Source organism: Centruroides vittatus, unplaced genomic scaffold (genome assembly GCF_030686945.1).
Source record: "Centruroides vittatus isolate TY-2023 unplaced genomic scaffold, ASM3068694v2 contig_784, whole genome shotgun sequence".
NCBI classification, from domain to species: Eukaryota; Metazoa; Arthropoda; class Arachnida; order Scorpiones; family Buthidae; genus Centruroides; species Centruroides vittatus.
In genome coordinates this window covers 436,135-452,192 of record NW_027122505.1, presented here as the reverse complement: position 1 = coordinate 452,192, position 16,058 = coordinate 436,135, and the positions used below count along the sequence as shown (strand labels likewise).

At 27.2% G+C, this 16,058-nt stretch overlaps 1 protein-coding gene across 7 annotated transcripts in view; it reads left to right on the top strand.

Moving 5' to 3' along the window:
* The window catches only part of LOC136981616 (membrane-associated guanylate kinase, WW and PDZ domain-containing protein 1-like), a 99,813-nt gene that overhangs the window by 48,526 nt on the left and 35,229 nt on the right, over positions 1–16,058 (top strand). For 5 of the 7 annotated variants that reach the window (XM_067277941.1, XM_067277939.1, XM_067277940.1 and 2 more), the window contains exons 4-7: positions 4,474–6,304; positions 12,456–12,605; positions 15,578–15,660; positions 15,827–15,884. In XM_067277941.1, coding sequence (XP_067134042.1) covers positions 4,474–6,304; positions 12,456–12,605; positions 15,578–15,660; positions 15,827–15,884 — 2,122 coding nt within the window. The remainder of the gene's footprint in view (positions 1–4,473; positions 6,305–12,455; positions 12,606–15,577; positions 15,661–15,826; positions 15,885–16,058) is intronic. The other 2 variants (XM_067277944.1, XM_067277945.1) reach the window with 2 other exon arrangements.

Genomic DNA, 16,058 nt, shown 5'->3' with positions numbered 1-16,058 from the left:
AGTAAAGTTTTACGATGGCTGAACTTATTTTGCTTAAAGTTTCTTTACAAATACAAAATAATGAGATATTCATAAGACAATCATAATAGATTAGTCGCCATCTGTAGCATTCAAATGTTATAGTATTTTTTACTTAACAATCATAACTTTGAATCTGTGGACAGTTTATTCTTACAAATAGTTATTTTAATATCTTAATTGCAATCTATTAGATCTTTCCAAAAAAACTTTGTTTAAAATAAAAAAGATTTAAGTACTAAAAATTGTTACATCTCAGTTAGTTTTATAACATTTCATATTTTAATACATTGAGAGTCACTTAAAAGACATTGGAGTGTTTTATTACATTACAGTAAATTTTGAAAATTTATATTTAAATTGAGATTAAAAGTAGAATTTTTTAATGCAAATTTTAAAAATTTATTGACTGTTGCTTTGATCACAGTGTATTTTGCACAATTATAATAATGTACATTCACTTTTATTGCTACTATTTACATTATGATTTATCAATTACTGTTCTCTTTTTAAAAACTTGTTATACTTGAAAATTTATTTTTAAATACTGTTTGATTATTCAGCATTTAGAATATAGATTATTTCTAGCAGAGTATAATTTTATTTAATACAATATTTGCTGTCTGTGGTAGTTATTCGTAAAAAATAAAATTAATTAATAGATTTAACCAATAAACAAAAAAAACACCCTTTCACTGTAGATTAATTCAGAATAGAAAACATGCAAAACACTTAGAAATATTAAAATGAATTGCTTTAGGAAACTTTCCAATGATAAAAGAATTTAAAATTATTCTGTTTTCCTCTTATTTTTTTGCTTTTATTATTACAAAATCTAATTTTCATTAATTTTTTGATTAATTTGGATATTGTTCTATAAATATCATAATGTATAGAATGTAATAGTAATTCATTAAACAAAATCAAAACATAAAGGTTAAGTCAATATTATAATTAATAAACTCCAGTTTTTTTTTTATAACATAAAATGTAAATATAGTTTTTAAACATATTATTTTAAATTTCTATTTTAATTTACCTTATTGTCTGATAAAGACACACATTATGAATAAAATAGATGAATGAGATCACCGTATTTACAAAAGTGCATAGCTCGTCAAAGAGTTACTTTATTTTGTATTAAGAAATTTATAATTTTTGTTTTTAATATAAGAAACGAGGGAATTTCGAATTGATCGATCTTATTGATTTTTTTCTACAATACTTTCGTTCATTAACTGATTTAGTTTTGACAAAAAGATTATTTTGTTACTCGTGAAAAAAGAATGTAACATCAAAACTTAAATGACATTCCATTAATATTTTCTGTAAGCCGTTTTCAATAAATTATTAAATTTAATTTAAAATAGACAAACTCGGAAGAAAATATTTTAATATTTAATCATTCAGGGATGAATTAAATTAGGAGAGTTAGGAAAGAGATAAAATAATAATGGTATTCTTTCTGTTTTTTAATTTGTTAAACTGTGCTGATGTTTAACAGCTCGTATGTATATGCGATGTTTGGAAAATATATTACAAAACTTTGGGAAATAATTTCAAGATAGAATTTGTAGCAAAATGTCAAGAGAATATTGATCGGGAATGATAGTTACCAAGTGAGAATATTTAAAGGAAAGTAATGTTTTCCGTTTCCTAAATGTATTTATTTTGTGGTGATAAAATATTTAAATATTAATATTTTTAATTGGAAATATGTGATTCTGTTTGTTGTTTGTTTAGTTACAGCAGCACACAATGATTGGGTGATCTGCCTTTGGAGAATACCTTCTGGCAGATCTTTTTTTTAAGGGTAACTGGCCCCTATTTAGGCTTTAAAGACAGAGAAAACCTGGAAAACTCTGCTTGGCCTGCTTGTCCAGTTGAGGCATGCACTCATGACCAAACTGACAGTGTTTAGGGAACAGAACCACTTTGTCACTGGTGGCCAATATGTAATTCAAATTAAATTGATTAGAATGTATGAATTCATTCTTAATCACAAAAATTTATTTATTAGCAGTATTAACAGATGTGAGATTAATATCAATTATGGTAGCTGTATTAACATTCTGTAAATATATGTCTCTTTAATCTGAATGAAAATTGGTTTTAGTACACTATCACAACAGCCTTCGGGTTAGGTACTTCGTTTCGGATTCGTTTTTCCAAAGTATGCCCGAAATGCATTTGGAAAAACAATAAAAGAAGTACCTAACCTGAAAGCTGTTGTGATAGTGTACTAAAACCAATTTTCATTCAGATTAAAGAGACATATATTTACGGATGTGAGATTAATTATGAGATAATAAGTGATAAATTAAATTTTACTTGTGAAATCGTAAATACAGAGAAACCTTTTAAAATAATAATAAAGTTTGCATTTCAATAATTAGATTCAATTCAGATAATGAAATTATTGAAAATTAAAGTTTGTTTGAAAAAAAATATTATTATAAGATATGAATAAATTTAGGGATAATCATTTCATGTGTAGACAGATCCACCAATGGACAGTTTAAATTTTGCAATGCATATCTTGTCAAGAGATTTTTTGAGTTTATTGTTAAATGGAATTTATGTACTGAATCTGTGGTTCAGCAAGATGGGAGTAACCATGTGGACATAGGAAGCAGTAAATCAGTTTCAGTGGTCTTGTTCAGTTTTCTCAGGTGATGCTTGTAAGTTTCTCAGTAAGCATGTTTTGCAACATTTCAATTGAGACTAAACTATGAAGAAAAGTTATCTATTGGAGTGCATGACAAATTGTTCTTAAAATCACAAGTTTTGTTACTAATCGCTCATATAGCAAAAAATGCACTGTTTCCATAAGACATTCCCCTACCAGATAGTGGCAGTGTATCCACTGGTGGACTGGATTGTTTGTTACAACAGGTTTGCATCAACACTGAATCTTTTAAAAATTAATCATTATTAAGAGGTATGTTTACATCATTAATAAGTTTTCTAGGTGGTTAGTGAACTTCAAACTCCCATTGCCAAAGTATTATCTGAATAGAAATATAAGATGTATCTGCATCTAATTACAAAGCTGTTGGTAACATAGCTCCAAGGAAAAAGCATTCATAGGTATTTACAAATACAGATTAAAAGAAATATTTAGTTGACAAGTGATATATTTGCCTAGCTGCCACCACCAATACCTATACTTTATTTGTCCTTTCTGCAGTGTTAGCAACATTTTTATATTATTTAATATCTCCTTTGATGGTTACGCCAGTGTTGTCTAATATTAAAACTTTTTATCATTAACATGTGTATCTTATGCATTTAAGTGAAAAGCAGATATTATTCATGCAAAATTTTTATATTGTCAAATGAGTGTCATTCCTTTGATTCTAAAGCCATTTTGTAATTATTTAAGTACAAGAATGATAGTTTTAAACTTTTTATAAAATGTGCATGATATTTGAATTTTCTTTGGCCTGAAATCTTTATATCCAAAGATGGAGTGCTACTGTCCAATCATGTATCAACCTTTTCCAAAATTGGACAATTTTCTGTTTTTGAAAAGTTAAGTGTTTTTTGGGGAAACCCACTTTTGATAGTGATGAAACTAGTTTCAAAAGTTGAGCAATGGACAGTGCTGTGACAGTGTATAATTAAATTTGTTATCTATAGCCTCAATTCACAACAAATGATTATAAACCAAAAAGTGTTCAGATGTGGAATGGTGTTCCCTTTAAAGAAAACAAAATAATTTTTTAATGTATTTTTCTTAATAATTATTGCTTCATTCTTAATTTAATTAAAAATCATTTCCAAAGATTTATAATATAAGTTTCTGTATAGATACTTATTTGAATCTATAACATAATAGGAGCTGTAGCGTAACTTGTGAATAGCATTTTGATAAATTTAATCATTGTTAATAGAATAGTAGAAAAGTATCTATTAATAACGACTACGAAATATTTGACAACTCTAACGTAATTTGAAATAAAATGATTATCTTTATTTTACATACTATTATTTACTTTGTCTATACAATTTTTTTTATTAAAAGAAAAAATACCCAGTGAAAGACAATTGTTTCTGTTCTAACACAATATATATTTAAACTGTGCTTTGTAGAGTAGAAATACAATTGTATATTATAAAAAAATTATATAAATATATAATACACAAAAATAACAAATGAGACACTATTATATTCTATACATTATATAATAACTGTTAACAGATGGTACTTTATATTTTCAACTTAGAATTAATCAAGAATAAATCACATTAATTTTAAAATTATTTCTAACTGTATATTTTAGCGTGTATCTCACTATTAATATTAATATACTATCTATTCTTTTAATCTTTCTGCTTTAAAAAAAAATAAATGAAATTTTAATCTAATTGGATATTCTTTAATTTTAATTAATCATCTTTACATTTAAACAATTTCTACTAACTTATTTCAATAATTCTTCTATCGTCTAGGAAATATGTATGGTACTCCGAGGCCTGCCCCTGCTGCCTCTGCTTTCTCTGCCAATCTTTCTAATGTGTCAATTCATCCTGTGACATGTGAGCACAGTTCAGCTTCTTTTCAATTATTGAATGATAACTTGAATGAATCTTTTGATAACTTAAATACAGTAACTAGTGATGGAATAGCTAATCTTTCTGTTTCAGATAATAATAATTGCAAGCAAAAAAATTTAGATTATTCATCTAATACATACGAATATTCTAATAGTTCTGCAGAAGATGTAAGTAATACTAAACACACAGATGGGAATAATTTAAAAAATGGACAGTTAGATGCACAGACAGTTTCAATAGATAGTGAAAAAATAAAAGATGAAATTTCCAGTATTAACGATAGTGAAAGTTCTACAGACGATACACTTGTTGCTACATTTAGTGACTGCTCGGTAGAAAAATGTTCACATAAAAAATACCACAAAGCAAATAAAAGGGACATTACACAAAATGCCATAAGTGTTGAAACACAGACTGAATCAAATATTAAAGGTGGTGATAAGAAAACTATTGATGTGGGCATAGAAACCGATATCACATTAGATATTAACAATATCAAAAAAATAATTGATAACGATAACTTTAAAAATTCAAAAATTAATCCTAATATGTTATCTTTAAAGTTTACAAATGATAATTTAGATGAATGTAATGCTTTTTATAGTAAATTTCAAGAAACACTTGCCGGTTTCCCTGATATATCTCCCGACGAACAAATTTTCTTTGACAATCAGACTTTTCAAGTAAAGAAAAATAGACATTCATTAAGGCAAGCAATGAATAGAAGAGAAAATTTAAGTGACAGTAGTGCAGATGAAAGTTTTGATTCAGATAATAACGACACAATTTACCTAAAGAGATCATGTTCTTTTCCTGTTAGGTATCAAAAAATACCCCAAAGAAAAGTTTTATACAAACAGCACCAAAATAAAGATAAATATTTATCAAATAATAGAGGAATAGATTATTATGGTTTATTAGATCACAATATTTCTCAGTTATACAAAGCAGTTAGTGATAAGCATTCAAGAAATTATACAAAGTATAAAAGCTCTCAAAAGAATAATGGTTATTTATTTAGAAAAGAAGATTGCAAAAACCATAAAACACACAAAAAGTATAGCAACAGTGTGCCAAAAAATGAAGATGTCTCTTTAAAAAATAAAAGTGCATTAAAGTTTGATGAACTTCAAAATGAAAAGCCATATATTAATGGAAATTACACCATTAATAATGAAAACTATAAGAACAAAAACTCTACACACATTTTTAATGAAAATATTCACAACAGTACAAATTTAACTAGCTATAACTGTGATGATATACTGTCAAGACTGTCTTCTTTTTCATTAAATAGTAATAAGTTTAATCCTGATTATAATAAAATGACATATGACAACAATAATAATTGCAAATTATTAAGAAATCAAATTTCATTTCCTTCTAATAAATGTGATATAAATAGAACCGCTTTAAATTATTTGTGCGAGTCATGTGATTCGTTGTCTTCTGATAATTCTTTGTTTGTGACTATTGCTTCCTCTGCATCTGCTTTGCCAGGCAATCATTATGGTACCCCTAAGCCACACAAAGAAACTCCAACAACTCCTCCAAGAAGGACAAATTCTATTGGAAACAGTAGTGGAATTATTCTTCCTGGAGCACATCCCTCTTCTGAAGGAAAAAGGAGAAGAAATCGTTCTAATGTAGAAGCAATGGCAGCAAAATCTGTTGATCCAACAGACTCTTCTGATTGTTCTTTATTAGGGCAGCAGCCTAATACAAGGTCAGTTTTTTGTTATTTATATATACGTGTATCTAATATTTATACAATTTATACAAGATTTTGAAAAATTAGAATGCTTTTAGTGTATTGTAATAAATTTAAAGGAATAATTTTATTTAATATTAAAAATCAATAAATTGTTTAAAAAATCTAATCGAGATTATTCTAAACAGGCATTGATTTATTGTAATTGTTATGTCCTTAACCATCCTCTAACTTTATACTATATTAACTAACTATATTTTTGATTTTTCGTCGGATTGCTAATTTTTCAATTTATATCAATTTAATTATCAGTATAGAGTAATTAACAGAAATTATACTATAATCTTATTTCATAAATATTACACAAGTCTTTTATGAAATAAAAATAAATTTTATTAATAAAGTATATTTAATTTTAATGATTTTGAAAACTCTTATTCAACTTTATAAGCTTATTTAAGAATTTAACAGTTGTTTAATTGTCGCAATTATAATTTGGGATTTTAGAACTGGTGTGTATGAAATAACTAGTTAACAAATACTTACATTCTACAATAATTAATACGTTTTAATTAAATATAAAAAAAATAAATTGTTTATTGTTTTAATTGAACAATATGTATTATTGTCATGAATCATATGTAATTGTTACTGATTTTCATATTTCATTTGTAGTCAAGATCATATCTTTATTGTATATAGTTTTTTGAATAGTTCTCTGAAGATTTGTATTATAAGAATGAATTTGTTGTTTTCTAATAGCTTTTCATCATGTTTTGTTTTCTTCCTGGTTTCAGTTTTGTCAATGATTCTAATTCTTTTGATTTTGCTATTGTTTTTTTTTTTAATTGCTTATTTCAGTATTCTCTTTTGATTAACATTCTGTTTTCCCCCTCTTAAGAATTTTCCTGTTCAATTTTTCTATAGAAGAGTTCTTTCTTTCTTATTATTATGGCTTTTTTGGGCTTTAATTTGCAAAAATTGTGATGTCTTATTTGCAGTAGTAGTCTTAGACCATATCTTATTTGTTTTCTGTGATTTCGTATATTCTTGATGTCTTCAGTTTTATATTAATAATTATTCAAAATAGCTTCTAAAATAAAACTCCACTACTTGCTTACTCATATAAAGACTAATGTCAGGTCTACGGTTTTTTAGAATTGGAACGCTTTAGTTTTATAATTAATTTCATTACATTGACTCAGTTTTTAGAATTCTGGAAAAAATCTTCTCTTATTTTGAATTTTTATCACCCGGTACTTTCTCTCAATATTATATTTTTATATTCATTATACAGTAACCTGTCTAAAGTGTAATGAGATGATACTGGCCAGAATTTTTCACTTTGGCAGGTTAGAGGGTCATGAAATTATTAATGCAGAAAAAAGGAAAAGATGAGAAAATGTTACAGGTGACATTCAAATTGACACTTTTGTCTAATTAATGGAGAAATTGGGAACCTTTTTTCATAAAATGTATTGTCATAATAGTGTGATAACTTTCATGTATGAGTAAATGGGAACACAGTGGAACCATGTTTATGTGGCTCAAATGAGACTGAATTATCCATGACCGAAAATCTGGATAATCGAGAAAATTTGTTAAGAACATAAATAACACAGTTTATATACATTTTAATTTATATATTTAATTTCTTCTCTCTCGTAGTGACCATTTACTTTCTTTTATAAATAATTTTCACTATTTACTGTTTGTTGAACTCAACAAAACAATAGTACCTTTGGGTGTTGAGTGAATAATGACTCTCAAAGTTAAAAACAATGAACTTATTTATGTTGCATATTCAAAGTCATACTATGCATAAATTTATTGGATGTTAGTCGTTTAGGTGCCTACATGTGGTTTGAAGTTTGAATATGTAATGTAAGCCTTCGTTGCTATTTGGGACCAAACCTTTGATGTTATCAAAAGTAGTTAAGATTCAGACCTCTCTGTTTTTTTTATGACAAGTGCTTTCCACAATTGACTCAAAATGTTGTAGTAAAAGTTGAATTTGCTATTTGATCAGGAGAAACAAATACCTTGTACACAGTCCCTTAATGGATATATATATATATTTTTTTCAATCAACATCCACTTTGTTGTGCTCCTGACCTATATTGCCTTCTTGGGTCTCAGAGTGGTGTTACTCATGGCTTAGTTGCCCTAAGCTTCCTGAAGCATTTCAAGGGTCATTATGACTGATTTGAAGGTTTAATGCAAAATTTAACGTTTACTCAATTTTCAAGTTCATTCTCAAAACATAGTACAGCACTAATACAATGTTAGAAAATTGTGTGTAGCAAGCATTTCATTTTGAAAAACTTGGCCCCATTTGGCAGAGAGATGCTCAATGTCTAAGGCATCAATCCTTGATGGCAAAAAGATTGTACTTTGTATCATCAAACAGCTGAAACCTGTAATTTCTTTTTGATTATATATATTACACAATTGGCACCAAAAACTCTTGTTTTTGTGTTAGACTTTTGGCTTATAATAGTACTTTAATAGAAAATCATTTTGTTCCAAGATTTATTTTTTATTTAGGTAGGTTTTTGTCTTGTATAGGGTCTTCTTGTCAATAGATAGCTTTTACTATAGTACAGTTTCTTAAGTTTTCATTTCATTTTCACACTCCTTTTGATGGACTTTTGTTCCTTGTTCCTATGCTTCTGATATTTCAATTATTGAGTGCTTGTGTTTTATGGTATTTGTAATTATATTAAATTCCAGTTTTTATAAATAAAATTTTGCACATAAGGTTTTCATAAATAAAAGACTATAATTGCCATATTTTATGGCATATAAGATGCACCTCCATTATTTTAGTACATAATATTTAGGAAAAAGTATTTAATGCCTTTAAGCGATCCTGCACCTTTTGAAACTTGGCAATTTTTCTTAATACTGTATTCTGGTTAAAAATAAGTAAAATTAGAATGCACGTTTTTATTTATCAACGAAAAACATGAGTTTAAAAGAAGTCATTTACCGTAAAAATATTCTACATGAATACATGCAAAAGCAGCTTAGCTATAACAAAAAAGAAATAATAATATGTTTAGTTAAATAATATTTTTATTCAAAAGTTGCATTAGGTAAGAGATTACCTGTAGCTGCTATTGAAGGCTATTTAGGGAATTCATCAACCTAGGGGTGATCACAATTTAACATAACAAGCAGGGCAATTTTTTAAAACAATACTCACATCTTATATGCAATAAAATAGTAATTGATCTTTTTATTTATAATAAATATTTGAAGATTTGTGTGTATGTGCATAAAAAAGGATACAGAAATCATGTCTTTTCTTTCCTCTTTGCCCTGTGGGCACTAAGAGAAATATATAGCGAAACGAAACTTTAATGAATCATATAATAAATATCATCATTACAGTAGAGAGTCGTTAATCAGAACCCCGGTAATCGGAATGATTTTCAGTCGGACTGTGTCGTGCTGAATCGAACGTTTTTGATACTAGATTTACTTCTAAAGTATAATTTTCATGTTTTTATATTCTTCAATATATTTATTTTGTTTGTACAAAATGAAGAAATAATTTTTAACGATACGATAGCCTCGATTATTATTGTAAAAATTTTCGTTAGGCTTAAAATCGACGAAAATTCAACACGAAGCGACACGCAACGGAGAAAAATTTGAACATCGGACAGATTAATATATTTTTTCGTACATAATCGGTAATCGGAACAAATCACTAATTTGAACAACCCCAGTCCCCAATTGATTCCGATTTTCGACTCTCTACTGTATATCTGAATTTAAATATAAAAAAAAATCTAGCAATGAGTTGCATGACTTTCCTGACTGTTGCGAGATGTTATTTAAAAAAAATTTTATACTATTAATTATAATAAATTGTGTGTGGTGCCGTCTGTTATGAGATTTTATTTAAAAATTTTTATATTTTGAATTATTATAAAATGGAAAAAAGCTTAATTTTGAGAGTAGGGATGAGTTTTATAAAAATTTGTAAGTGCTAGTAATGAGTAAAATCTTTATTAAGTCTGACCCCTCTTGAGATATGACATGTGACCCCCCCCCTTCAATCTCCCCACCTCTTGGACCTTTAACCATCAAAATTTAATTGCATCAATGTCCCTTATACACAAGGTATCATGCCAAATTATCTTTCCTAATCTTCACCTCATCCTGTGATACTAAATGAAATAGATGCCAACACACACATACACATGGAATTCTTTTTACTTCTTTGAGTTTAGGTGGTCTCAAAGTGTGGAGATTTGCAAAAACCTCAGAGAGTCAAATATGACATGATTCCAACAATTTCCCTTGTTATGTATACATAACAGTCAAATTATTGGAACAAGGGAAAGGAAACATAACAGCCCGTAAGTAAAAGTAAGATATGTATTACTGGATCTGATTCCTTTTTTTTAAAATGCTTTCTCTTTTTGATGTGGGATTTGATGACGAGTTTTTCTATTACAGATATTATTAAGTAATTGTGTCATTTTAAATATCGTTGGCATTATAACTTATTGTTAACTGATAACAAAAAAAAAATTCTTTTTGGTGTAAATATCATTTATTTTCATAAAGTTTATTATTTAAAACTAAAATTTTTCAACTGCATTAAAGTGAATTTGCATAAATGGCGAGATTATTGTACACGAAAAATGTGTAAACATATATCGTATGAATATGTTACCAAGACAGGATTTCAGAAAATGTTTGTATTTTGATTAAATCTTATTTTTTCTTGAATATAAAAGGTGTTGAATTAATTTGTTCATATAAAGATCTAACAAGATTATATTTGGAATTTCTGTTTTTTGTAATATATCTTATGGATTTGTTGTCTCAATGCCATACGACTATATACCAATAATTAATAAATATAAGATTATTTTTCTAAAGTAAGGATTAAATGAACTACAGGATGATTTTATATACATCTTACAAGGAGGAGACCAGAAGTGGAAGTTGGACGGATCGGGATAGATCGAGACTCCCAACCCAAAAATGGCAAAAAAAAAAAAAATTCTGTGTATGTATGTTGGCATCTATTTCCTTTAATATCCCGGGATCTGATAATGATTAAGAAACAAAATTTGGCATGGTAACTTGTATAAGGGGCATCGATGCTATTAAATTTTGGTGGTTAAAGGCCAAGAGGTTAGAGAGAGAGTCACTTGTCATATCTCAAGAGGATCGAACTTCGTGACAATTTTACTCGTTATTAGCATTTATAATTTTTTTCCTTATAAAACTCATCTCTATCCTCAGAATTAAGCATTTTGCTGTTTTGTAATAATTAATTATTACAATATGACAAAACACTTATAATGAATAAAAATTAATAATATATAAAGTCTTTTTTTTTATGATAAAATCTCAACAGATGGCACCACAATTTATTTATTAATATTATGGTTAATAATATAAAAGTTAATTTTTAGATAAAATCTCTTAACTACCAGAAAAGTAAAAAATGAGTTATTCAGCAGAATATTTAAAGCACATAGCGTTAAACAAATTTAGAAAAGCTGACAATTTGCACGAAATTTAACCTAAGTTTCCTTCGTGCAAGCTTTTGCCACTTGAATCGCAGCTATGACAAATGTTAAAGATGGCTTACAATCAGCAGTATATGTCATACGTTTCTAATGTTTAAATCCATTTTACAAAAAAAACAAAAGCCCATCTACACCTAACCATGTAGGTTTTATTACATTTGCCAAATTCTACATTTTAAACCTATTCCTGTCCAAAATCTGTCTGGTCTTCCCCTTATTAGAATAATTCTTATTTCTGTCGAAATTAAATTCATAATGCAATATTTATTTATTTCAAATTATCGGGATGAAACCGTTATTTTAAGGCAACTGAAATATTATTTACGTAGAAACATTTATAGCAGCTTATTTTTGGTAATTCATAACACAGTGCCAAGCTTCATAAATTGTTATAAATTTTTCAAATTCTAAACATATTTAAGTCATTACTTATAGTAAATTAAATATTGTCTATATTAAAATTACAAGAACATTGGACTATTTTATCAATAAAGAAAACATACCTCTGTATTGTTTGATCATTTATCAGTAACTATAAATTATTGAAAATCTGTTCTAATGATTTTAATATACATTCATACATCACTATATAAAATGAATTGTAGGTCTTCCACACCATTATCAACATGGAGTGCTAGAAGAAATTCTGGTAATTTAAATAAAAATGAAGATGTTTCTCCACTTTCTGATCTCGGTCCATTGCCAGATAATTGGGAAAAAGCATATACCCCAAATGGCGAAGTTTATTTTATCGAGTAAGTATATTAAAATAAATATACGTATACCGCATCTATATATTTTTTGATTTATGAGATATAATAATTTTAATAATAATATATTTTAAAATGAGAATAATTTATGACGACAAATTTTGATATTTTTATAGGATATGCAATATGCTTCGTGCATTGAAGTTTGATTTATTTTAAAAAAAAATCCTCTTAAAATTATTCTTGCTTACACAACATATAACTAGGTAAAGAATGTCTTATCTGAATTTCATAAGAAACACATACCGTAGCTGCCGTTAAATTCCGACATAAATGCATTTGTTTTAAAATTTACTTTACTAAAGTGTCTACTTGATGATTCTAATGTTTCTATATATTAACATGAGAAGTTTTTATTTCAAGTTTATTAGAGAAATAACATTTAGAGAGACATTAAATTCTTCAAAGCACGGGTATGATGAAGCTGCTTACACTTAATTTATGAATAATCTTAGTTGTCTGCTTCACTAAAAAAACAAATTTTTGTTACGAGGCATATTTTTTTATAATGATTGTTATCTCAGTTCTTCTACTTGCTGTTAGTTTTCATTATGCATAATAACTTTTTGTTACCAACAATAGATGTATGTTATGTTAAGTTTTAAAATTATAAAATTTTTCTCTATAAATAACATTTAAGTCTTATTTAAACAATTATTTTAGTCTATTTAACTTATTATTTTCAAATTTTCTAAATTAGTATGCATACAAATTGGAGATTTTAGTAGAGAGAGTTTTTCAGAGTTTGTTTTCATTGTTTAAACATGCATAGATATAGGATAAGGGAAAAGACTACTTTGAGTGGAGCTGGCTGTTGGCATTTTCAGTAGAAAAAATATAAATTTTAAAGCGAAAACTTGTGTGAACTTGCTTACCTGCAGAAAAGAGGTTGGAAATTTGTTCGTAGTTGTGACTAGGCTAGCCAGATTGGGTAAAAAGTCTCAAACTGGGTTAGTTTTTATTTGATCTTGCAATTTGTTTTATTATTTTGGTACTGTAATCTTATACGTTTTACTCTTGACTTAATATTATTAATGTTTAGCTATTTTATTGGCAACTTTTCTACTTTAAAAAAAGAGTTTAAAAAACTATCTGGCATCTTCTGTACATAACTTAAATATCCATCACAGGATGGTCCTTTTTTTACTCATATCTTGTACAAAATGAATTGTGAAGTTCAAGGAAACTTAAATAGGAAAAAAAGTTAGAAATTTTTGATAAAATGAATGATTGTAAATTTAAAAACAGAAAACAAAAGTAGTGATAAAATTAAGGGATAAGAAAAAATACATTACCAACAATTAAAAAATTGAGAAAAATATTGAAGAAGCTTGCATAAGTAGCTAGTTTTAGCATCTCTGAAAATGAATGCAAACAGCAAAATATGAATAAATAGAAATGGCGGTTAAACACTTATGCAGTTTTGTGATTTAGTAATATCAATAAGTTCTGGTAAAGCCAAAATATGTATATTATTAAATTTTTATTCAAATGATGATGTGATTTAATATAAATTACTTTTAACATGCGATTTTTGGTTACTCTGGCTGTTCTTCTTAATGAGATTTCAACTGTATGAGATATGGCTTATAAAGATTACATTACTTGATGGATTAAATTAAAAACTCATTGATATAATGAAGTAAATTAAAAGAAGAAAAAGTTATAAATGAGGAAAACATTCATTCTTTTTCCAGTTTATTAATATTTTATAAAGTTCAGGAAATTTATTAATGGATAAATTTAATAAATATATACAGTAGAGCGTTGTTTATCCGAAAGCCGGTTAACCGAAACCTTTCCAGTCGGACTGTGTTGTGCCGAATCGAACGTTTTTTGATACTAGATTAACTTCTAAAGTATAATTGTTTTGTTTTTATATTTTTCAATATATTTATTTTGTTTGTACAAAATAAAAAAATAATTTTTAATGATACAATAGCCTCGATTATTATTATAAAAAGTTTCGTTAGGCTTAAAATCGACGAAAATTCAACACGAAGCAACGACGCAAAATGACGAAAATTCAACACGAAGCGACACGCAACGGAGAAAAATTTCAACATCGGATAGGTTAATATATTTTTTTGTACATAATCGGTTATCCGAAAAAATCAGTTATCCGAACAACTCCAGTCCCCAATTGATTTGGATAAACAATGCTCTACCGTATCTTTGTATATGGATTATACAGGATTTGTTAATTAATTAATAAATGATGGCTTTTTTTCAAAGCCATGTAGACTTACGGTTGTGGATTAAATTAATAACAGGGTAAATTAGTTTAATTTAGTAAAACATTTTATTTTTAGTTTTAATAATTTGGCAATTATAAAAAATATAACTGTTAATTAGAAAAAAAAAATAACAAATTAAAAAGTCGGAGAAGCAATATCGTATGTGCATAGTTAATCAAATGCTGTTTTACTGTCAATTTGCCATACTGTAAGGGACGAGAGGGTCAGGGAATTTGTACAGAGTTGGTCGGGAGAAGTCAGGGAAAGCCAGGCAATTTAAAATAAAACAAAATTTCAGTAGGAACTTTGTAAACACGAGAATTATTATATATTATACAATGAATTATTTTTGTTTCCAATAAGAGAATAATAAAGTATTCATAAATTGCTTTTTACAACTTAGAAGAATTTTAGGTTAATGTTACCTATGGTTTCAAAAAGGCGGCTCGTCTCTGATTCAAGGGAACAGAAGAAAAAAAAAAAGTGGGGACGCACGTTCTAATTTAATTTAATCTATTCTAATAAATTGGTTGGTAATAATTATGGTAATTTATTAGAATAGGTTATGTTAGAACATGCGTTCCCACTGTTTCCCTTCTATTTGCTGGAATCAGACGAGCCGCCATCTTGGAACCATAGGTAACATTAACCGAATATTATTAATAATAGAATATATTGCAATTATTTTGAAAATGTTTAATGCTAAAATATTTTTTACAGTCATAATTCTGGTACATCACAGTGGTTAGATCCTAGAATGGCCAGGATACAGAAAAAAGCAATAGAAGAATGTGATGATGATGGTCTGAAATTTTAATATAATTTAATAATTTTCTTATATATATATTTAAATTACTGTATTTATGTAAATTATAAAAATGTAAAAATATTTTTTGAATTTTTCAAAAATAATTTTACTGAAATGTAAGAGCAATTACTAATGTACTAATAATCATAAATTTCTTTCAGAGCTTCCATTTGGATGGGAAAGAATTGATGATCCTCATTATGGAACATATTATATAGAGTAAGTATTTAATGCATAAATATGTATTGAAAATCACTTCTATAAGCATTTATAAAAATACCTCCAACATTTTTTTTTTCTTTTGTATATGTTAAACAATTTATTTATTTGCTTTCTGTTGTTAATAATGTTGTTCTTGGGTACAATTAATTATAATTTAGCAGGTTACACTTA